Source organism: Uranotaenia lowii, chromosome 3 (genome assembly GCF_029784155.1).
Source record: "Uranotaenia lowii strain MFRU-FL chromosome 3, ASM2978415v1, whole genome shotgun sequence".
Classification (NCBI taxonomy): Eukaryota; Metazoa; Arthropoda; class Insecta; order Diptera; family Culicidae; genus Uranotaenia; species Uranotaenia lowii.
The window spans coordinates 18813512-18838560 of NC_073693.1; the positions used below are offsets into that span (position 1 = coordinate 18813512).

Genomic DNA, 25049 nt, shown 5'->3' on the forward strand with positions numbered 1-25049 from the left:
AAAAATGGCCTCCTTTGCCGTTTGCCGTTGCGGGGAGGCAAAATGTTACCGAATGACATTTAGGCCGTTTTTGTGTGTTTTGTGTTGATTCTTGGCTTGGACTGTCACAGCAGAGCAGCAGAAAGAAAACACATGTCCACAACAGAGTTGCCGCCTACTTTGAGCTGCTCATGGGGAATGAAAATTGCCGGCGCGCTAGAGATTCTTGCACGGTGCGCCTCGCGCGTGCATATGTTTTATGTTTATTTTTGTGAATATTATTCGTCTAGTGTGGTGGAGCAGCAAAAGAAGGATTCGTTTAGTTTGGCTCCTCGATGACAGGGCCGGGCTGTCAGTTCGGGCCTCTAGATTATGGATGAGAGCCCGCTCGATCGATCGTGATGATGGGGGTGGTTTGATGTCTGCGCAGCCCGACAAAATCTTGCAGGAGATTTTGGCGCGCTCACGCTTTGGAGCGACCGTTTCACGATTGAGAAGCACATGGTTGGCAGCATAGAAAATCTTCTGGAAGCGAGAAGATTTTCTCTTTTTTTGCGAATGCTCAACACAGCAATGATCATCATCTCGTGGTTGCTGGCGAGAAGGCTCGTTTGCTGCGGAGATGCTGATTTGCACCGGGAAGATGCCCCTTCTTCTGCTCGTTAGTATATAAGTAATGTCGATTGATGAATCCTAAACTTCATTCACGATAATTGTTTGATCGAGTCGAGATCGGAGATTCGGCGGGATTTTCGGACCTTTTTCTGAAAACCGGTGTAGCTTAGTGCAACCTGTGTTTTTTTTAAGGACTGTAGGGAATAGTAATCAGTTGGGTGCACTTTTTGGGATCGTGCTAGATTATTTTTAAATCTGAAGCAGCTGTTGAGATCAAGTGGAACGATTTTCGGTCGATCACAGACCCAATTGAAAGTGGATTGTTGCAGTTTGGCCTGTGTGAAGCAAATCTGGTGGTGCCTTTCAATTAGACAATCAACGGGGTTCTTCAGAAAGTGCATAGTTTTTTCGTTTATCCCTGAAGCCTGGGTTGTGAAACTTTGAACGAGCGCTGCATAACCTTCAACCTTTGATCGCGAGCTGATTGAACAGCCGCTGAAAATGGTGAGTTTTCCCCCCGGGAGCAACGACGAACGCCATTCCCATAACCTTTGCAACCAACCCTTGATTTATCTTGATCGTTTCGACCGGTCGCCGAAACTCAGCGAGTGAGAGTGATTATTGCATACATTTCATTCATCAAACCACATTGAACATCCAGAGGAGGCTTATCATCCCACGCGCGATCAATCGAGCGTGCCATCGAGAAGTCAACAGGTGCATATTGTACCAGGAGAAACATCGTGCATTTCAGTGATCAATCCTGGAGATCTAGGCCGATGATCCCCGGCAACATATGTTCGAAATTAACTTGTGTGTTTACTTAGTTTGTCGACGATTAATAATTCTGCTACCGATTGAGATCCGAATCGGCAGGCAGGCAGCAGACAGTTATGAGAGATGTCGTAATTCGGTGAAGTTTTTACGATCGAATCTGTGACCTTTTTGTGGGTTGTCACCCATCCGTTTTCAACGATAAACCACTGGCACTGCACTGGCGCGGGTGGTTCAAGGAACTTTCTGTGAAGATAGAGACTATCTTCTTAGAGCTGAACGTGAAAACTTTTTGCGCTTTTGAAGGAAACCGCTTCGTAATCCACACTCTAGCACGGTTGATAAATTACAGTGAAGGTTTTGTTGTGGTTCTAGTGTGACATTTCTTCATGGGTATGGTCTCGTTCAAAAAAGTTTACGTTGTTGGGAGCGGGCGCGCGCGCCTCAAAGTCAAAGATTAATGAGTACGCTACGCACGCTGCTCGTAAATCAAAATCTAACCGCTCGAGGATCGTTAGATTAGTTCCAAGGAAATGTCTATTAAATGACGACGTGTGTGAAACCGTTTGTGAGAACGATCCTTTTCGTAGATGGACTTTTACTGACCTCTAGGCTCGAAGAAGGACAACGCACTTGGCTTGAGGTGATCTGAAATTATCGGTTTAAATTTGTGAAATGCTACTCAATAGTCAGGATCTAGAATTTCAATTTATTGAAATACAGATTCAGAACTCAGATTTCAGAAATTAAAAGTTAATAACTCAGAGTTTAGAACACTGGATTGAGAACTCAAATTTCGGAACTCAGAATTTAGAAACTCAGAAGTCTGAACCCAAAATTCACCTTAGATTTATGACTGAGTTCAAAACTCAAAACTCAGATCTCAGAACAGCAAATTCTGAACTTAGAATTCAGCAATCAGAACTCATGAATAAGTTCTCAGATATCAGAGCTTAGAATTCAGAACTCAGAATAGAAAAATATAAATCGAGAATTCCGAATTTTGGAACTCAGAAACTCAGCAATTGTATTGTAACTCAGAATTTTGCTTCTAAAATTTAGAACACAGCATTGAGGTCCTAGAACTCAGAACTCTGAATCGAGAATTCAAAACGCGGAATTCAGAACTCAGAATCCAAATCGTAGATATGTATTTGCACTCAGAACTTAGAATTTATAAAAAGGAATTTTGGAACTCAGAACTAATAATGCACAGTGGTCAAAGACAGAACTTTATCGTGACAAAATTAATTTCGAAGATTCTATAAGAGATAAACAACTGGTGTTCCAGCAAAAATACTCATCAAACCATGCGCTTTAATCACCATAAATCAAATATTAGGACGTGTCATTTTTGCATGATATACGGATAAAAACTTTTCGAATGAACAGATAGAGCCAAACTATCTTCTATAAAATTGTAGCCAACAATTTTTAAATTTACTAAATACACCACAAAATATGACGTTTTGTAAGAGAGTTATGATTTTTTGAATATTAGACTATTAAAGTGTGTCGAAAAAAGAGTATTCTGACTATAACTTTTATGAATGATTTAATACAATAAAAATGTCTTTAAACATTGGTATGACATCAAAATTCGCACATTTTCCCTCATAATGCAAACTTGTATTTGGAGGTATTCGTCAGAAATAAGGAATATTTAGCTAAAACTTGTACTTTTACAGTCATATCTCAGATTGGTGCAAACCAAAAAAACTAATTTATGACGACATTATTCAATTCAAATATCAAATATGTGATTGTGAAATTGTGGGAGCAGGGTTTTTTTAAGCACGACAAAAAAAAATCCCAAAGTTTGTGAATTTTAAATACAAATTCACACATTACCCTGTGATAAAGAACATCCCTATTTCTCGTGCAAAAGTCAAATTTTCATCGTTTTGTTCTTGTCTGAGTCCATTGCGATGCTTAAATGAGCGATTAAGCACATTTTTTTCGCTTTTAGTCAAATTTGCATAAATTAAAAAAATCAAAAATGTTCAAAAAAGTTCTGTAACTTTCAACTTTTATTTTTATTCTACATACTAAATGTGCTTAATCGCTTAATTAAGTATAGTAATGAACATGGAAAATAATAAAACGATGAAAATTCGACTTTTGAACGAGAAATTAGGATGTTTTCTATCACAGGGACTCTATATGTGTGAATTTGCACCAATCCGAGGTTTGGCAGTTTTTGCAAAAAATCCCTTATAACTGCCAAAAATCTCTTATAACTAACGAACGCCTCCAGATACAAGTTAGAGCTTTGAGAAAAAAAATGTACAATTTTTTATTTCATACAGATGCTTAGGAGACATTTTTATTTTATTAATTCATTCACAAAAATTATAGCCAGAATACTGTTTTTTTACACACCTTAACATTATAATATTCAAAAAACCATAGCTCGCATACAACTTACATAACTCGGCTACAATTTTGTAGAAGACAGTTTGACTCTATCTGTTCATTGCAAAAAAGTTTTTATGTGTAAACCACGTAAAAATGACACGTCCTAATAGTTGATTTAAGGTTATTAAAACGAAAAAAAAAAAAATTTCAAAAAAAACATTACCTCAACTTCCAATTGTTTGGAAATATATTAATATTTAAATTAAAAAAAAAAATCATAGATTTTTGAAGGCGACTGAATAAAAATTATTTCAAATAATACGCAAAATTTATGAATTTGTCTAAAACCAGGGCCGTAGGAAAAACCGGCTCATGAGGGGGTTTTGTGACAAAATTTTTCCTATAACATTTTTGCTTGAGCAGTTCATAAACAACGAAAATTAAAAAATGTTAAGACTCTATGCAATTACAATAAAAATTAGGTACATATTTATATTAAATCCTAATGAAATCCGAGTAGTTGCAAATTTGTTTATGTGGATTTAAAAATTAAATAATGAATTTCCAAGGTTTCATTGAAGAGATTTTTTTCGTAAATACTTGAATAGCAAAGAATAAGCTAATTCTTTTCCACCAAAAATATTCAGAAATTAAAGAGATAAAGTTTGCGGTTCAAATCAGATTGGTTTTCTACGCTAGTAACCTCGATTAAAATTTAAGATTTTAGTTTGGAACTTTGTTCCTGAATAATTTGCAATGTAAATAATGTTCAACAACGAACACAGAATTAAAACCCAGTGAATATAAATAAAAAATAAACCTAGAATTTTAAAAGAATAAAATTTTAAAATTGAATAATAACTTTATTTTATATTTGTGGTTTCTTCTGGTTTGTTTTTCCAAACTAACTTTTTGGAATATCAAATTTATGAAACTTCCATCTCATACAATTTGAATCCCTTATAAAATTTTCAAATTGAAATTTTTATCCTGATTATTAAAATCAACTTCTAGCTGAACCTGAACCTAAATTTTTAATTTCAATTTCGGATTCATATCCGGCCTTCTGAACCTTGGTTCAAAATTTGAATTCCGAATCGGAAAACGATTTTTGAATTTGAGTTTCAGATAATATTTTTTTATTGAACCAAAAAGCGAAATTTGTATTAAAACCTTCGGTAAGAATTATTTTATTTGTATTCTGAATTTTCGGTTTGAAATATGAATTCCTTCTTCAGTTATTTATTTGACATTCACTTAAAATGTGATTAAAATATCTCTAAAATATTACAATTAAGCTAGTTTCTATTGGTTTCCATGTTTTCAAAGATCAAATCATTTATCAGCCTAGTTTAATAAATATGAGCTAAATATTTAAATTTCCTATCGACTGATCCAGTAATGTTGAAAAAGTTTCTCTGCGATTTCAGTCTCAAAAAATCATAAAATGATGTTTGTTTACTACATCCGACGTTTCGGCAGGTTTATTTTGTCTTTATCAAGGAATCTGACGAGTTGGAAGAAGTTTACAATTTTTTTCGATTAATTATATGTTGAAACATACGGTTTCTTCCGGCATCCTTCAACAGCAGCAGACTTCTGCTGCCACGAGCAGATCCAAAACATTGTTGTTCCTCTTGCTATGTCCAATTTGCAATCGAGAACAATAGATCAATGATTGCTGATTACAGGTGATGATGATAAACACGGTATAAATGTTTACAACATCACACGGTTAAGCGGGACTGCTCAAATTGGGTTCGTGGTAACACAATAGTGTTGCCAGATATTCTGGGTAAGAGTATCAAAGTACTCATTCAAAAATAAGTTCTAACAGTTTTAATATTAACTTCTAACAGTTTTAATATTATGAGGACAAGACAAAATAAATATTATACAGGGTCCGGCAATTGAAGTGCTACATTGGAACTAACAAATAATTTAACCGAAACAAAAACTTTTTCCTTAAAATTTAATACGATTTACATCAAAACAGATCATATTTTCAAAATCCATTGGCGCCTTTCGATTTTTTTGTCTTTGAGCTTATCCACTCGCTGCAGAAGCTCAAGGCACATATCCTAAAAAAAACAGCAGGTGGTTTTTGTGGTATTTTATCCCAGGACTAACTAGATGGCGCTTCAGAACTTCCAACCCGTCATGTTTTGTGGAGTAGACTTCAAGCTTCTGTACACGCTAGATAGCCAAGTTCATAGGGTTCAGGTCCGTCGAAATTAATCTCGAAAAAAAAAATTCGCAAACAAAAATTGGAACCTCTATCCTTCGTAAGCAAATTTGAGGTTCTGTTGAAAAACCACCAACCAAAACCAAAATTGGGACCGGTCCACAGTTCGAGGACTTGCCGTAGAACTGTTTTCGATACGTAAATTGATTGATCTACACCTCTTCAGGGTGTTTGGTTGATCTTCCCCAGGATTCCCGGGCGATTCCGACCCAGATCTTTAATAAGACAGATTTCTGTCGTCTTGTGGCCTTTAATACGTTTGCATAGGTTCGTGATCTTTCTGGCAACCAAAATTTGTAGTTCTATTTTTCCACGAACCGCTGAACGGCGATGAATTCATCGGCAAAAAACACGATATTCTCCAAATTTTTCATGCGCGGACCGCGTAAGCTGCGCCTTCGCCCTTTCTACCCGCTCTTGCTTCTGTTCAAACGAGAGGTCTTGAAATCTTAGGATCTTGTAAGGCTGGGCCTAAAGATCATCTTCCAAGATCCGACGGTGATTTTGATTCGGTGTATTAAAATCTATCGCCAATTTAGTGTTACTACGCCAAGAAATTCTCTCAGGGTGCATCTTGATGATCTTCACCATGGTAGGTGTCGCCACTGTAGCTTGATGATCCCCACCATACTATACTTGGGTACTTCTGATCTCCAGGTATCTTCCAAGTGCGAGAAAATATCCTCTGACATAACGTTAACAAGGTGACAAGGTTTCATCTAACTCGGTTTTGTATACTTCGTAATAATCACTCCTAAAGTTTTGTAGCAGTTGAATTGCCGGACCCTATATAATAAAATGTTGAGGATAAGTTAACTATTCAGTAAAGAAAAAAAAAATTAATGATTTTTAATTTTTTCTCATATTTCCATTCATGACATATGATATCGCAAACCAAAAACTTTTTTTAAATTTAAATGAATCTTTAAATCAGCCAAAATTTGGCTGACATAGTGAAATTCATTATTTCAAATGGGATGGCTACGATCTTTGAACGAAGATGCCATCTTTTTTTTTTAACCATTTTGGCCTTTGGCTCAATTTTCAGACACCTACAAAATTTTAACATTTTTTTCTTCATTAATAGATAGTGAACATGTAAACATGTTTAATTTATGAAAATCAGTTAAGTAGTTTTGAAGATACAGCCAAAACAGTAATCCGGATCTATCTGACCCTAACATGCTAATTGTTCTTTTTTTTTTAACCGTAAAGGATGGTTAAATAAGGGTGGCATATTTTACCTAAAAATTTAGAAAAAAATAAAAAAATTCAAATTTGTACACCTCTGATAACTTTTTTTTGGTTATTTCAACTGCCGAAAAAAAACAATGCTATAATTTGAAAATATTATGAAAAAAAAAATCGCAAAAAACTGCAACTAAAGTGTATACAGAAAAGTGCAAAAGCTAAAAATGTTGAAAAAAAAACACGACTGAGCCACAAGTTTCGTTTTTAAACGATTAACAATTAACTGATCCGAGGAAGGATTATTTTTTAAGCAAAGTTTTATTTAAAGAGTAAACAAATGGGCCTGCCCAAGCCCCCATAAACGTCCGATCACGGAGCTTGTTAGGTTAAAATGCACCTGATTAACGAGCGGGTACTGTATGTTTGAAAAAGTAACGCACATTTGAGCTACGTTAAAAACATTTTTCAATTTTTATCTAAAGTTGAAATAAATTAACGAAAAATGATGCCTGCAGGCATGGTATTTTCTTAATACATGGGCTTGAATCAGCATAAGTGTGGAATAGGCTTTATTTCGTTGCAATTCTTTTACCTATAAAACTTTTTTGTGAAGTGAACTGAAATATTTTTTATATGGAATTATTATAAAATATCAAAAAAAGGGCAAAATATCTTGATTATGAACTAAATGCTCTTCTTCTACTTTTTTCTTCTATTCGCTGATGCTTTTTTAGCACGACTCAGAACTGCTTTAGGTAATCTCCCACTAAAAGTTCAGTATCTTAGACTACAGAGACTGGAACTAATAAAAATTCACCCTTCAAAGTAGATAAAATTATTCTTTGGATCTACACATGTTTCAAACCAATTTTGCAATCCCTAGCTCCAACATGAATTCTATTGAGAGTTTTTGAACAAAAATGTAAACAAAACTGAAGTTCAGAATAAAAAAAAGCGTTTTTACTGTTTTGGGGTCTGACTCGAACCCCCTAGCCCCAAAATATCTCCGAAACCTTACAAAAAAGTATACGAACCGTGGTCAGTAAATCATCAAGGCCAATAAGAGGTAATTTTCACAAATGGTTGTTCGTTTTGATATCAAAAAAAAAAATGAATTATGAAATAGATTTTTTTAAAATGTTATACCATAAAAGTATGCAATTCAGTAAACTAATTGCTACGTGTTAGGAATAAAATTTGAATGGTGGTCTTGAAATTAGCAGCCTCATTGAAAATCGAAAAGATTTTGAGTAACTGAAAATATTGGCATTTTAAGACGCAATAGATTGATGGATTTTTAGTGGTAAGGGTGATACGGTCAAAATTTGGTCAAGGAAAACCTTACGCTTAACCCCTGCTATCAGATTTTGTACAGCCACCTTGTCCACCTTCTTCGCCGCAGAAAGCCAGTTTGCCTTGAACTACTGCTCGTCCTTAGCAGTTTTTTTGGTCTTCTTTAAGCTCCGCTTGACATTAGCCCAGTATTTCTCAATTGGACGAAGCTCTGGCGTGTTGGGAGGGTTCTTGTCCTTGGGAACCACCTGCACGTTGTTGGCGGCGTACCACTCCATGGCCTTTTTACTGTAATGGCAAGATGTCTAATCTGGTCAAAACAGTACGGAACAACCGTGTTTCTTCAGGAAAGGCAGCAGACGATTATTCAAACACTCTTTCACGTAAATTTCTTGGTTGACAGTCCCGGAAGCTATGAAAATGCTGCTTTTCAAGCCACAGGTACAGATGGCTTGCCAAACCAGATATTTCTTAGCAAACTTTGACAGTTTCTTTTGCTTGAAAATATCTGCTACCTTTCCCCTTCCTTTTGCCGTATAAAACTCCTGTCCCGGAAGCTGCTTGTAGTCGGCTTTGACGTAGGTTTCGTCGTCCATTACCACGCAGTCAAACTTCGTGAACATCGTCGTGTACAGCCTCCGGGATCGCGCTTTTGCCGTCGTATTTTGTTTATCATCGCGATTTGGAGTCACTACCTTCTTGTAAGTTGATAGTCCGGCTCGTTTTTTGGCTCGATGCACGGTTGTAGACGATACACCTAGCTTATTTGCGGCATCTCGGAGAGAGAGGTTAGGGTTTCGCTTGAAACTACCGGCAACTCTCTTTGTCGTCTCAGCGACTTCCGGTTCCCCCCCCGATCCAGACTTCCTGGCTGTCAACAAACGTTCCCCAAACACTTTAATTACATTTGTTATGGTTGATTTGGCATTTTTTAGTGATTTTGCCAGCTTTGCGTGCGAGTAGCTCGGATTTTCGCGATGCGCGAGCAAAATTTTGATACGCTGCTCTTCTTCCTTGGACAGCATTTTGACAACTGAAGAGTGAATTCCAAAATCAAAATAGGAGCAACATTCTACACACGCACACACCTTCAAAATGAGGGGTGTTCAGGTTTTTTAAATGCAAAATTGAAAGAAATACGTGTACAAGTTGATATTGACCAAATTTTGACCGTATCACCCTTTAAATCCTCAAACTTTATGTGATTTCTATTTTTTTTTTCTGGAAAATTAAACTATGTTATTTTTATTTTGTTCAAGCGGCTCGTTGTAGGGTTGTACCTATAAATCAAGTAATATAAGTAATTTTTATGTGAGACAGTTTTCAAAGTTCACAAACGCAAGCACATCCGAGTTTTATCCAGCAATATCTGTAGAAAAAAATATAACGTGAAACATCGGAAGCGTTGTAAACGCCTGGTAAATAAATCAAGATTAGCCTTTAAGGAAGCTGAAAGTTCTCGAGGCGAGTGGTATTTGCAACTCTAGCGTTTGCATATCTGAATATGAAGCCCTCAGAGCCAGCTGGGGAGTTTAAGCACAGACTTATATTTTAAGTGCAACATCTACCGATAAGGTTTCATAATGATTGAAATTTTGGCATTAGTATTTTGAAGATAGACATATCGGCAAAAAGCATATCGGAATCGAATCATGGAATACAATTTACTCATTAATTTTTACGTTATTTGAATGATTTCAGTTTTTGACACTATTATTATATGTTAATGATGAAAATACAGGTTGACCTTGACCTTGAACATTTTCTAGAGTTAAACTTTATTTTTTTTATATAATGAGGCTTTCCGAACCAAAGAGGAATAAGTGCAAAAACTATCAATTTTAGTTCATTCTTCATGTTTTAAACTAAAATTGAATAAATTTTCAGTTGTTTTAAATAAATTGCAACCCTTCGGCTCTGAGGTCATCCTTATGAATAAGGATAAAAAAAAAGATTTTTGTGATATTTGGTATATTTTTCGCTCGATAGCATCATTCAATAAATTAGAATTAAATGTGATTGTAACTACACTCTTGTTTAAAAAATTATAAAATAAATAAAAAATAAATAATTGTAACTACGCTATTATTAAACATCATGGAGTTGAATACAGTTCCACATCCTTAAAAAGACGTTCCTTGTGTTCACTTGTCATGTTCTCTTGGAAATATGTACGTACAACCCACAATCTTCGAAAGCAGGGGTGAGCAACCTTTTGAACCAACGGGCCAATTTAAATTTGAAATTTTATCGGCGGGCCGCACTTATAATAACTTTTTATTTCAATAATATACAGACCTTCGTGGAATATTTATAACCGAAAGTTTTTGGCGAAAACAAGTCTGGAAAAGAAAAGATAAATCGAATCACTTTTTTAACATCAGAAATTCAACACGACTTTTTGAATACCCGATATTGAGAAGGTGCATCATTAAATCTATGTCATTTTTCAATTCTCTCAATTTTTTAAAGTATTTCTTGACAAATATTCGTTCATAAAACATGCTTGTTAAAACCGATGGTACTATTATTCGTCATCATTTTCATTTAAAAATTTCCTGGAGCCTTCCACAATGATAGCTAAGAGTGTGAAAAATATGTATTCAAAGAAATCGCCGTCTTCTTAGCGTTGGACGTTGAATCGCTAATTGACTTTGTGGGATTTTTTTTCCACAATTAAAACTTGTCCTCAAAGCCTAGATTTTTTTTCTTCAAACGCTAAAACCCCTGTTTCTTAAATTGAAATTGAACAAGGTGGTCGAAATCACAGAAAATTTTTTTTTTTTTTGTGATGGTCCCAATGGCCCATTTGGGTACAACCTCCACCCCATACGCTTCTTTAGGAGTGGGAGGGACTTTTTTATCCTCTGGATAATTATATTAACATTGATAGTTCAATTTCTGTACGACTTGTTCGTCTTACTCCCGCGTATGTCCATCACCGTACAATTTTCTGTCTGATGCTTCGTCAGAACTTCATCACATTGATATGATCCTTTTTAGGATTAGTCTTTGTATCAAATTGTCTGTTTGACATATTGTATTGTCAGCTTCTTAAAAACATTTAAGTTTGAACTGTCTTTGATGTTCATCGGTAGATCATTATACATCTTCAATCCGTTGTAGAAAATAGATCGTTTGCTCATCTCTTTTTTCGTGTTTGGCAATCTAAAATCTTGAGCTCTCCTTGTACTGTATCTGTGGATATCGATTCCGTACTGCAGGCCATCCAACAAATAAGTTGGTAACATTCCTTTCTTCATTTTGAATATAAAAATTAAACTGTTGTATGTAATCCTCTGCTTAACTGACAACCATTGCAGCATATCGAGCATAAAAGCACTAGGAGTATATCGGTTGCATCGTATTATCACTCTCATTATCTTGTTTTGGATTCTTTGTAGCCGCTTTGTCTGCGTATCTGATGCATGTAGCAGTATTGTAGCGCAATAGTCAAAGTGTGGCGTTATCACTGATTTCACGTAGATTATTTTTGACCAGAATGTCATGTATCTACTTATTCGGCAAAGAACTCCGTATTTCATAGCAATCTTCTTAATAGTATAGTCGATGTGAGCTACAAAATTTAGCTTTTCATCGATTTGTACTCCCAGGTATTTGACTTGACGTACTCTTTCGAGTGCACAACCATCAATATATAGGTTTGAACATACTCCGATTTTGCGATTTCCAATAATCATCCAGCTAGTTTTATTGAGGTTCAGACACAATTTTCGATGTTTTAAAAAATTAGCAATATTTTTTAAATCCGCATTTGCTTCTTGTATGACGTGTTCCAAATCCTTGCCACTCCAATAGGAGACTGAGTCATCCGCAAATAGCTTCAGACGACCATACTGTAAACATTTTTTCATGTCATTGATGTAAAGTATGAACAACAAAGGACCCAATACACTTCCTTGTGGGACACCTAAGTTGTTTTCTCTGTATCGCGAGTAAGATGAACCAAATTTTGTCCTTTGCATTCTGTTACCCAAATAGTCCTTGAACCAGTTAAGAACTGTCCCACTGATGCCAATTCTTGTTGACACATAAATCAGAATTTCTCGATCAATTGTTTCAAAAGCTCTTTTGAAGTCCAGAAACACAGCAACTGTATAGTTACCATTTTCGATGTTGATCTTCCAATTTCGTAGTACCAAATTCACTGCAGATTCTGTTGAATGTTGCTTCCTGAATCCAGACTGTTCGGCAATTAGTATTTCTTCGTCTTCAATAAAGCCTAAAAACTGCCTTTTCACTGCTAATTCTAGCACTTTTTCCTGAATTTCCATCATGTTTATAGGACGATATAATGTTGCATCTCGTGCCTTATTTTGTTTTTCAATCGGAACTACAGTTGAACATTTCCATGTTTCTGGTATTCTCCCTGATTGAAGACTTGTGTTAATAATATCTCTCAAAGGATTTCCTAGTACAGGTAAAGAATCTTTAAAAACACGTAATGAAACATTTTCTATACCAGCCGTGGGTTTCATGTTGTTTATTATGTCATCAAATTCTTGACTACTTATTGCTTCGAATGTGCGAAAGTCTCCGCCGTTATAAATAATCTGATCCAAGCAGCCATTAGAGCCTGCCGGAATACTATCATGAATATCTATGACGCTATCGATAAAGAAGTCATTGAACTTCTCAGCAATTTCAGATTCATTTGTGATTTCAACTCCGTTGAACGAGATCGATCCAGTTTTGGTCCCATTTGAACTTATCAAACGTTTTATCGATTTCCATAGTTGTTTACCATTGTATTTGTTTCTTTCTAGCTCATCTTGAATAGATTGGTTTTTTGCTTCTTTTATTTTACGCGAGTATTCATTTCTCATAACTGTGTAATTACGCCAACTTTGTTCGCTTTTAGTTCTTAAAAATTGTCGATAAAGTTTATCTCTTCGTTTTTTTGTTGCTCTAAGCTCTCTGGAGTACCAGTTAGTACCCGAACCAGTACCATTTAGTGCCAGTTTTTTACGAACACTTTTTAGCCCTACTAGTGCATTAACACTATTTTTTAACAATAGATCGATACGTCTTACCAACTCATTAAAGTCTGCGCATCTCAAAGTTGGCAAACCTTCCTCAAGAAGCTGGCGTAATACATTGCTATTATACCGACTCCAATCATTCACTATTTGAAGGGTATCTGATTCGACATCGTCAAGCCCAAACCCAGCATAAATATTTATTGATTCGTGGTCCGATACGCGGTAATCTGAAATGATAGTCGCTTCAGCTCTGTCCACATTTGTGAAAACCAAATCTATCCTAGTACTGCTGGATACCGTTATCCGCGTGTTTTCAGTGACAATTTGTCGAAAACCGCATGCTTCCATAACACGTTTCAATTCTCGGCACTCTGCTTCTTTGTTGAAGTTGATATTGAAATCACCACAGAAGATGTTGTCGATTTCATCTTCTACAATTTCATTAAGCCAATGATTTTCTAGAATATCCATAAAGCGAAGATTACTTGCGCTGGGTGAATGATAAATTCCTCCAACGATTGCCTTTCTTTTTCCATCATTTAGTTTTACTGCCAGTATCCAATTCATTTCTAAGTTTGAATTGAGCAAGGTGTCGATTTTAAAGATGTTTCGGACGAACATTGAAACTCCTCCAGTGTGCCTTGAATGAGAAAAACAATGTACCGTTTCGTAGCCTATAATATTAAATGAATCCGAATTCAAATCTTCAGTAAGATGAGTTTCAACCAAAACTACAACGGCCGGTTTTAGTTCCTGGATAACTATGCAAACTTCATCGAAATTATTTATCAAACCGCACACATTAAGATACAAAACATCAGATTTTGATTGCTACTTACCGTAGTCAATAAATTTTTTTTGCATTTGCAACTTTACGTTTATAAATCTCGCAATCATAGCTCCAAGCTGGATGACTTATATCTATTATTTTCTCCGAATTCGAAGTAGTTGTACTATTGAAGTTAACGCAGTTTATACATTTTTCAAATTGAGCTTTGCACTCATTAATTTCGTGTTCTTCGCTGCACTTAGCGCAACAGATCGGTTCCTTACAAAATTCAGCTTTATGACCATATCTCCAACATTTGTAACATCTTAAAACATTGATGGCCTCAAAAATTTTGCAGCGCTCCCACCCTACATTAACTTTTCCACGATTTATTAAAGAAGTAAAAGTTTGAGAATCAACTTCTAGGGTAGCAATCATGGGATTGTTTGTCCACTTCTTATTCTTCTCGATTTTAACTACCGTAATTACAGAGTCATTTAAATGATTTTGCTTTTTTAAAAGCTCGACAAAATCGTTATCCTTAAAATCTTTGGATTCTTCAAATCCCACTACTTTTACCTTTGGTTTAGCTGGTTGTTTAATTTCAACAGAATATTTTTTACCCAATACTTTTGAAGAATGCACCATGAAATTTTCCGCTTTTTCTTTCGTAACGCATCGTATCAATACTTCACCTGTGGTTTCTATATAACGAGCTGAAGTAACACCCATTGCTACCGGATCAAAATGCGATTTTATATCTTTCCGCGTGATACTAATATCCTGTTCAGTTTTCGGTTTGACACGAACTGTTTCTTCCAATTTAACTAGAGAAGAAATTCTGTTTTTGCTCGAACTTTCCACATTGTAAAATTTCACAGGAGTGTTGTTATTCACTGTTAGATTGCTCACGTTTGATAAAACTGCATTTTGTGCTATTGATGTCTTTACCACTTTAGAGTAGGACATATTTGGCGTTTTTTCGTTATCATTCAATTTTCGTTTTTTTGAATTTGAACGCAAATGATATCTGACAGATTCATTACTACGTTCATTTTCAGATTTAGAGGCTAGACTTATTTCTTCACGAACAATTTCCTGAATTTGTTTTTTCAAATTTGAAGGTACTAATACTTGGGATTTCAATTTATCGAATTTATCATTAATATTTCTAATAATCTCCATTAAATTATCAAAATTTTTATCTGCACCTGGATTTTCTAAACAATCATCACATACAAACACAGCATTTTTATTTTTTTGAAAACAGTCATAATTGTCAGACACCGCAGGTGGGAAACAGCTGATGTGGAAAGCTTTTTTGCAACTTCCAAAACAGAGAACCAGATCTGACGTTGTAATTCTGCCACAGCACCGAGAACACAACGCGGAACTCATTCTCTCGCATTCATCCATCTCACACGCATACCCAACTTTTGCAAACAAAACCAAAGCGGCGAGCCGCTTTTGTCTACACCCCGTCGGTGATCACCAGCGATCAATTTTCGCATGCGAAACAGCACAAAAAACAACAACAAAATGATACTTAGCTGCGGTATTCGGACAATATAAAATATTGTATTCGCCTTGGAAGAAAAATTTTCAATTTCACATATTTTTAAGCAATTATCTACAAAACTACATTCTGAGTTCTAGAATTTTTATGCAGCTTTTTAATTTTTTTTTATCTTTTTTAGATATTTTTTGTAATGACTTTGGTTATGGGGAATGCGATTTAAAAGTGAAATAACTCAATTTATCGATGTTTGTTATAAATTTTTATCAAATTTCTGAAAAAAAAAAAACATAACAGATAATTGTCAAAGACCTTTTGGGTCGAATCACAGAATTTCAGATATCTATTGCTTTTATCAAAATCTTGATTTGTGTCGGTAACCGGATGCCGGATAATTCAAGTTGATAACATTTAAAAACGTTCACCCAGTCTTTATTATTAAACTTTCGTAATTTTCGTCTATATTCAGAAATAAAAAATATTTCATAAGTTTTTGGTTTTAATTTTTTATAGTATTTTAATGCTAATCGAACCATCCTTTTTGACGAATTCGATAGATTAATTGAAAAATATTATCTGCTGATCATATTTTTTATCATAAAACTTTATTTTTGCTAGAAACGAAAATAATTGACTAACGGACTTCGAAATTCCTTTGATCATGCGTAGCCTTCGATTTTTAGCTGCTCTTCCTCACTTTAATGGATTTTGCTTTTCAAAGTTGTAGGAGTTGTATTATTAGGAAAAATGTATCCTGATTCCTAAATAATAAAAAAAAACTCTAATATTACATTATGCCAATAAACAATATTGCACTTATGCCTTGAACAGAACATAATAAAATGCTTTAAAGCTAGGGAAAAGGTTGACAATCTGAATGATTGTTGGGGTAATGCAGATTAGCGCATATTTGACCATGTCATATTCATTTTTTCCTAATAATCCATTGTAGAAAAAAGTTTAGGCATTAACATGAAAAAAGCTTCGCGGGCCGCACATAAGGGTCTCTCGGGCCACATGCGGCCCACGGGCCGCGGGTTGCTCACCCCTGTTCAAAAGCATTTGAGCCCTTGTTCATGAACGGTTCTCACGACATTATTGGGAATTCAGGCTGGATCAAATCGAATGATTGAAGCCGAACGAATCACATCCAAGAACGGCTCGATAATTATTTGATAAGGAATTTTCAGAATGCCCCCTGATGGTGATCGCCGTTGAATTGATCGATCTTTTACTTTATAGGCTCTTGGCGCCTTATAACTGATTAACAACCTCACCTGAAGTAGGTATAGGAAATTGATGAGAGGCAGAGCTATTCGTGTCGGACCAAAATGATATTCTGATGAGGTTGCTCGGTGACGATTTCTTAAAAAGAGGAGCATTATCCAGACTTAAGTGGCGCTGAGGTCAGGACCTTGTTGGCTACTATGGATCCGCATCAATCTTGGAAATGTTACAAAGTAACGCACAACAACAGGTGTCAAGATCGCTCGGAAGTTCCCTGATAAAAAATAATCCGTGATTAGAACTTACTGATTTCAAGCCACCTTCTATGCATTGAGTGAAGGTTTGCTAGTGACTTGTTAATTGAAACATATTCATTTGGTAAATATCAATCAGTTATTTTTTATTTACAGTTGAAGTAATCGATCAAAATGAGTACAATTTTTGAGTATTTTTTCGAAATATTGTTAAGTTGATATTAGATTAATTGTTGTTTTGAATAAGCAAAAAAATCGATATCGCAAGTAATTTTTCAATTACCGATGTAGCTTCTGGTATCTCTAAACCCTTACCATCACGTTCAGAAGCGAGCAAAGCCGCCACAATGATCGTTAATTTAAGACCCCATCGAACAGCCGAGAATCGACCATTGGCGCGGTAGTTTTCATGGTAATAGCCATCACTTTTTCCAGCCGGTGGGTTGTTAAAAAAAGCCAATCTACTGACTGACTGACTCTTGATCATGCCGAGCTAGCCGCCGCCAGTCAATGGACCGGTGAAGGGGATCACCGCAATGATGATGGTCTTCCATGGGAAAACCATCGCTAATTGTGTTATGCTAGCTGATCGGATCGGGGGTCGCCTTTCCAAACTTCTACCAGTTTGACCCGAAATCTATTCTAATACCTCTTCTTTCGGATGGCGCTTTACGAGAGGTTATAGTTCTTTTGATTTGAAAGCTAATGCTGCTCTATTCTTTGATCTAATTTCAGATGTTGCGATTGCTGATAACGACGGCCTGTCTGGTGACACATGGCCTCGGTCGGCCTGATGTTTCACACCTCTTCAAGCAGAATGTGCCCCGAAATCGACAGCCCCGAAACTTCCGCTCCAATGGTACCGATTTGGAGACCCGAGTGGCTAACGAGAATGAGTTCAATGTTTTCAACATCCGAACGCCAGTCAGCGGATCCGAGGTAAATGGTTTGGGGGCTAAATCATTCTTTCCACAGCAAAAAGCGAATGCTAATCGGGTATTCCGAGATTCTGTTAAGCCTTCCCCGTTCAAGAAAAATACCGCCGAGTATGGGTATACCTATGACAAACCTACAGATCCGTTCGATTTTCCCATCAATCCGGATGCAAATTTGATCAAACCGGTTTCTACGCAAGCTCCCGAGTACCTGCCTCCGGTTGACTTAGGAGATTTTCCGGATGTGAATTCGGGCTTCCAAAATCCACAATGCCCTGGTTCAATCTGTCCAAGCGGTCCAGGATCGGAATCACAGGTCCCCGAGCAGCCATACGTTCATCAACCCAATCAACCAGGTGGTTCTCAACCTCCAAATGGATTCCCTTATCCGTCTTCACCACAGACTCCTGTAACAGATAGTTATCCAAACTATCCACAATCTTCCTCTACGAATGGTGAAATTTCAGACTATCCAACATCCTTTAGTCCACCGACACCTCAACAGGGGTCATCTCCAGGTCCGAATCAGTTTACCGGTTATCCACAGGCATCGACGCCAAGCGAAGGATTCCCAAGCTATCCTCAAGGATCATCTCCAAGTTCACAACAGCCACAATCTCCAGGAATCGATCAACCATACGGTTCCACAAACCCTGCTCAGGGATCAACTCCGCAACCTCTGCCCTCAAACGGCTACACTCCTCAAGGTTCTACACAACCTCCAACAAATGGTTTCACCGGCTACGACCAACCATCTTCTCCGAGTAATGGCTTTACCGATTATCCTCAAGGATCGTCACCAGGTCCTCAACAGCCTTCATCTCCAAAACCTCAGTCCTCAAACGGTTACACTCCACAAGGTTCAACGCAGAGACCAACAAATGGTTTCACCGGCTACGACCAGCCTTCTTCACCGAGTAATGGCTTTACCGATTATCCTCAGGGATCATCACCAGGACCTCAGCAGTCTTCTACCCCGAAACCTCAGTATCCTTCTACTGGTTCTAATGACTTCTCTCCAAGTTTTGGTGAAGATTTTACCACTCAAGGTCCCACTCAAGGCTATCCCCAGGGGACAACCCTGAGTCCATTCAGCCAAAATCCCGATATTCCAGTGACACCTGAAGACGGATCGACAGGTTATACCCAGGGACCGGCTACTCAAAGTCCAACTACAGCTGCCGATAAGTACCCAAGCAAACCCGATCTTGTTCTTCCTCCTAATTTGAATGAAGTGATAGGTGAACCTGGTGACATCAATGAACTTGCCACAACTATACTTTCCACAACGACCACTCGTAAGCCCAATGGATACAATATTCCTCCTAAACCCTACCCAGAGTTGATTGTACCCAAAGAACAAGAGCCAACTCAGCAAACCACCGGCAGACCAGAGGTTCCGTCAACGGTTGCTTCAACTTCACGACCTTCATATGGAGAAATACCCTCGACCAATGCCCCCGAATATCTGCCTCCAGATGATCAGCCTCAGCAACCGGAAAATCCTGGTTACACTCAACAGCCAACGACAACAAGCTCCAGCTACCCCGGAAGCAATCCTAGCCTAGGAACAACTCAAAAACCAAGTTCAACCGGTTCTACAGATAGTCCTTATCCGTACGAACCATGTTCTCCGGGATCTGGTTGTACCCCGGATTACCCACGACCGAATGATGAAACTACGTTCGGCTCAAGTTATGCTGACACAACTACGACTAGCAGATATCCAAGTCAGGACACGACCACCAATAGGCCTTCAACAAACTACGGACCATCTTTCCCAACGACTGGGGAGTCCGAGTACCCTTCTCAAGGTCAGACTACCTCTACCACCACCTACGAACCGTTTGAGAGCACTTCCTACGATCCTCAGTCATCTACCTCGAAACCCACAGGTCAACCGTTGTACTCAACTACCACGGAACAACCCTTCAATACGACAGGTTCCACATCGGCTCCCGAGTACCTACCTCCAGATAACGAGCCAAGCCAACCAAGTTATGGTCAACCGTCAACTTACCCTCCGGCTTACAACCCACAATCAACCAGTCGACCAACGATTCCTTCCGACAGTCTAATCAACGGTCAAGATCAATCACCAGGCTTCCTTCCATCCCTTCCAACAAAATCCCCGACCGAGCAGATGGCCATCATCTCGGAGATCAACGGCCTGGACAGTGACACCAACAACGGATATCTACCACCCCTCCCAACCATCGAAACCGGAATACGGATCGTCGTCGAAGATACCCCTTCATCGGAATCCAGTGATCGTAGCACCAGTGAGGCACCCACGACGTCCATCGAAACGTCCACGACGCCCAGTGAACCTTCTTCTACAAACGAAACCCCTTCGCCCAGTGAATTTTCTACACCCTCCAGCGAGACCCCTTCAATCTTCTCAAGTGATCCAACTCCATCTACGGAATCTCCTTCCCCAACTGGTTCCCAGTCCGAAGTTGATGAACCTTTCCCAACTGAGCCAGTACCATCATCTAGTGAACTTCCTCAGCAACCCCAACAAACAACCGACAAAATCACAACGTATCATCCATCATCAACGGAGCGAACGCCAGAGCCAGACCCGGAGCAGCCTTCCTCGACCGATCCCGAACCGGAAGCGGCGGAGGGTTCCGAAATCCAAACCCAACTAGCGACCGTCAGTCCTCGTTTCGATGGCAACGACGAACAAGTTCCCCAGCAGCAAAAACAACCGCAGCAGGACAAAGTGCCATCGTCACCGGTGCCGGTGCCATCTTCCGGGGTCATCCCTTCGCATACGCTAGACGCAAACGGTTACCACTACCGGGTTCCCAGTATTCCGTTTCCGGGATGAGCGAAGGCGTGTGGGAAGTAGATCTCTTAATTTTTTTTTCTAGTGTATAAGATGGCGGACGGTCGATCGTTGAGACCCCTATCCTAGAGCGTGTCGAAGCTCTCTGTTTTATTGTGAGTTGAAGGAAGAAAAAAAGTGTTGCCAGACTTTCAAATTTGATGTGATATTTGAACCACAACTGCTTGAGGGTGTTTACAAATGACAACAGTGTGAAAAATCGAAAAGTGAACATTTTTTTTGAGACAGAGATTTTCGGATGGAACTAATAAAAACTAACTTAATTTAAATAAATCAAAAAAATTTCGATAGAATTCGTTTTCGTGGTTGAAGTATCTCAGTACATGCCAACTTTTTAATAATCTCTTTTACGATTGATAATGAATAAGAAGAGGCGGGTCACCCAAATTGGATAAACTTTTGATGAAAATACTTAACTTTTCCTCGATTCCTCGATAATGAGAGTCATTTAACCCAAATTGGAGCTACTTTCGATAAAAATACTTAACTTTTCATCGACTTGAGTACGAGTCTTTGTTTGAGAGAGGCTTAAAAGATTCAAAATTAATTTTAGCTTTATAGTTTGCTATACGAGCGGAAAAAAATCCAATTCCAAAACCTAATAATCAGCAATTGAATATATCAGAAGTTTATTAATTCTACTTTTTGAATTTTGAATTTAGAATTTTCAATTTTGAACTGTGGTAGTTTATTTATAATTCTTAACTCTGAGTTCTTGTTCGACGCTGCTATAGTATCCCGCCATGATGTGTTTCTTTATGAATGGAACGACTGTTTTAGTTGATTTTTAGGGATTTTTAACGGCTATCAGTCTCGGATTTTTAAGTAAAAACGACTGTTTTTAACTCCAACGTTTCGATCCTTATTGGATCTTCATCAGGGGCTACAATTTATTGCTAATTAAGTGAAAATCGACTTTGAATTTTGTTGATGCTTACCGATAAAGTGTTGAACTCTGAGTTCGAAATTTTTCAGTTTTGGGTGAGTTATTTCTGTAGCCTGTTATCTGGATTCTAAATTTAGAATATCAACTTCAGAGTTCTGTTCAAAGAGTAATGCACAATGAGTTATGCGTACTGTATTTTGACAGTCCCTAATTTTGGGTTTTACACTCTGAGTTCTTAGTTTTGAATTCTTAGCTTTATGTTTGAATCCTGAAATATGAATTCTGAGTTTTGAGTTGTGCATTCTAAATTTCAATTCTGAGTTCCAAGTTGTGAATTCTAAATTTCAGTTCTGAGTTCTGAGTTTGAAGTTATAAAGTATGAATTTTGATTTTTGCATTGTGAGTTTAAAGTTTTATGTTCTGAGTCCTGAATTATGATCGTTCAAGTCTGAGTTTGAGTTTTGAAATCCGAGTTTGAGTTCTGAAATCTGAGTTTGGATTTCTGAAATCTGAGTACTGAATACTAAATACTAAATTTTATACTGGCTAAAAAAAAGTTATAATTTTGGAAATCAATTCAAAATTCAAAAAGTTTGTGATATCTGTGATTTTTTCAATATTCTGTGCTATGTGACACAGATGAAAATTTGCACAAAATTCTGTGATTTTACAAATATTTCTGTAATTTCGGCAACCTTGTTCCGAACTCTGAGTTGTAGCTGAATTCTGTGTTCTGGTTTCTGAGCTCGCAATTCTTAGTTTCTGAATGCTGTTAGACTATTGAGTTCTGAATGGGGAGTTCTGAACTTTGTGTTTTAAGATCTGATTTCTTAACTCTTCGTTTCATATTCTAAGTTCGGAATCCTCAGTTCTTTATTCTAAAGTTCTAGTTCTGAGTTCTCAGTTCTGACCCCTGACCTCGGAATTTTGCATTCTTAAAGCTGAGTTCTCATTTCTGATTGCAGGAGAATGATTTCTAGATTTTGGATTGTGAGCACTGAGTTGTGAGTTCTGAGCTTTGATTTCCAAAATTTCTATCCAAAATGCTCAATTCAGATTTGAGTCCTGAGTTCTAAGTTCTGATTCCTGACCAAGGTTGCCGAAAAAAACTGTGTTTTGACGAAAAAAAATTTTGACTTTCTGTGATTTTATCAAAAAGTTCTGTGACGGTTTTCTGTGATGATTTTTCAATTGATTTCATTCGTAAGTCATGTCAAATTTGGTCTTTTTTACATTTAACTTAAAAAAAAAACATATTTTATCTTTTATCATATTTTACCAATTCGAAGATAATTATACAAAATTTGAATAGACATAAAAAAATGAATTTTGAAAAAAAAAACGTCAAAAATTTTAAAATTCTGTGTAATCTGTGAATATTTAAATTTGCTCAAAATTCTGTGAAATTTTAGATTTTTCTGTGATTTCTGCAACCTTGCTCCTGAATTCGATTTTTTTAAATTCTGAGAGATGAGTCCTCAATTTTTATTTCTGGTGCCCTTTTTGCTTAATTTTGAGTTCTTATTTCTGAGTTTTGCTTTCTGAGTTCTGAGGTTATAGATCAAAGTTATGAGATTTGTGTTCTAAGTTCGGAATTCTGAGTTCTTTATTCTCAAGTCCCAGTTCTGAGATCTCAGTTATGACCCCTGACTTCAGAATTTAAAACTCTGATTTATTGAAGTGCGTTTATTTGGGAGGGTGCCGTGCGCCAAGCGATTAAGCACCCTTGAAATTTAAAACTCTGAGAGCTGAGTCCTCATTTCCAGTTTCTGGTGAGTGATTTCTGAATATTGGATAGTGAGCACTGAGTTGTTAGTTCTGAGCTTTGATTTCTGAACTCCCCGTTCGGAATTCTTACATCAAGTTTAAGTCCTGAGTTCTCAGTTCTGATCCCTTTCTTCAATTTTTTTTTCAAATTCTGAGAAATGAGTTCTCAATATCGATATCTAGAGCCTTATTTCTAAACTTTAAATTCTTAGCTCTGAGTTTTGTTTTCTGCGGTCTGAGTTTATAGATATAAGTTCTGAGATTTGTGTTTCAAGTTCGGAATCCTGAGTTCTTTATTCTAAAGTTCTAAATTCTCAGTTCTTACCTCTGTCCTCGGAATTTTGAGTTCTGAGAGCTGAGTTCTCATTTCCGATTCTGGAGAGTGATTTCTGAAAATTTGATTGTGAGCACCGAGTTGTAAGTTCTGATCTTTGATTTCTGAATACATCATTAGAATTTTTTACTTCAGGTTTGAGTCCTGAGTTCTCAGTTCTGACCCCTGATTTTTTTTTAAATTCTGAGAGATTATTTTTTTTCTAAATTTCTAAATTTTGAATCCCTAGCTCTGAGTTTTGCTTTCTGAGTTCGGAGGTTATAGATCTAAGTTCTGAGATTTGTGTTCTAGGTTCGGAATACTGAGTTCTTTATTCTAAGTTCTAGTTCTAAGTTCTCAGTTCTGATCCCTGACCTTGGAATTTTGAATTCTGAGAGCTGAGTTCTCATTTCCGATTTCTGGAGAGTGATTTCTGAATATTGAATAGTAAGCACTGAGTTGTGAGTTCTAAGCATTCATTTTTAAACTCTCTATTCGAAATTCATACTTCAGGTTTGAGTCCTGAGTTCTCAGTTTTGACTCTTTTCTTCAATTTTTTTTATTTTTTTGAGATGAGTACTCAATATCAATTTTTGGAGCCTTATTTCTAAATTTCAAACTCTTAGTTCTGAGTTTTGCTTTCTGAGTTCTGAGGTTATAAATCTAAGTTCTGAGATTTGTGTTCTGAGTTCGAAATCCTGAGTTCTTCATTCTAAAATTCTAGGTCAGAGTTCTCAGTCCTGACCCCTGACTTCGGAATTTTGAATTCTGAGAGCTGAGTTTTCATTTCCGATTTCTGGAAAGTGTTTTCTGAATATTGAATTGTGTGCACTGAGTTGTGAGTTCTGAGCTTTGATTTCTGATCTCCCCATTCCAAATTCTCACTTCAAAGTCGAGTCCTGAGTTCTCAGTTTTGACCTCTTTCTTGGATTTTTTTTAAATTCTGAGAGATGAGTTCCCAATTCCGATTTCTGGAGCCTTATTTTTGCTCTGAGTTTCTCTTTCTGGGTTTAAGGTTATAGGCACAATTTTCCCGTATGTTTGGATAACGTGCCGCTATTAAGCCTACC

The 25049-nt window shown here is 37.1% G+C and overlaps 1 protein-coding gene across 1 annotated transcript; it reads left to right on the forward strand.

Moving 5' to 3' along the window:
* The first annotated feature begins 696 nt into the window (after positions 1 to 696).
* LOC129755585 (mucin-2-like) lies at positions 697 to 21199 on the forward strand. The gene is made up of 2 exons (XM_055752149.1): positions 697 to 1098; positions 17960 to 21199. The coding sequence occupies exons 1-2, from the start codon at positions 1096 to 1098 to the stop codon at positions 20993 to 20995; spliced, it is 3039 nt and encodes a 1012-aa protein (XP_055608124.1). The 5' UTR covers positions 697 to 1095; the 3' UTR covers positions 20996 to 21199.
* The last annotated feature ends 3850 nt before the right edge of the window (positions 21200 to 25049 follow it).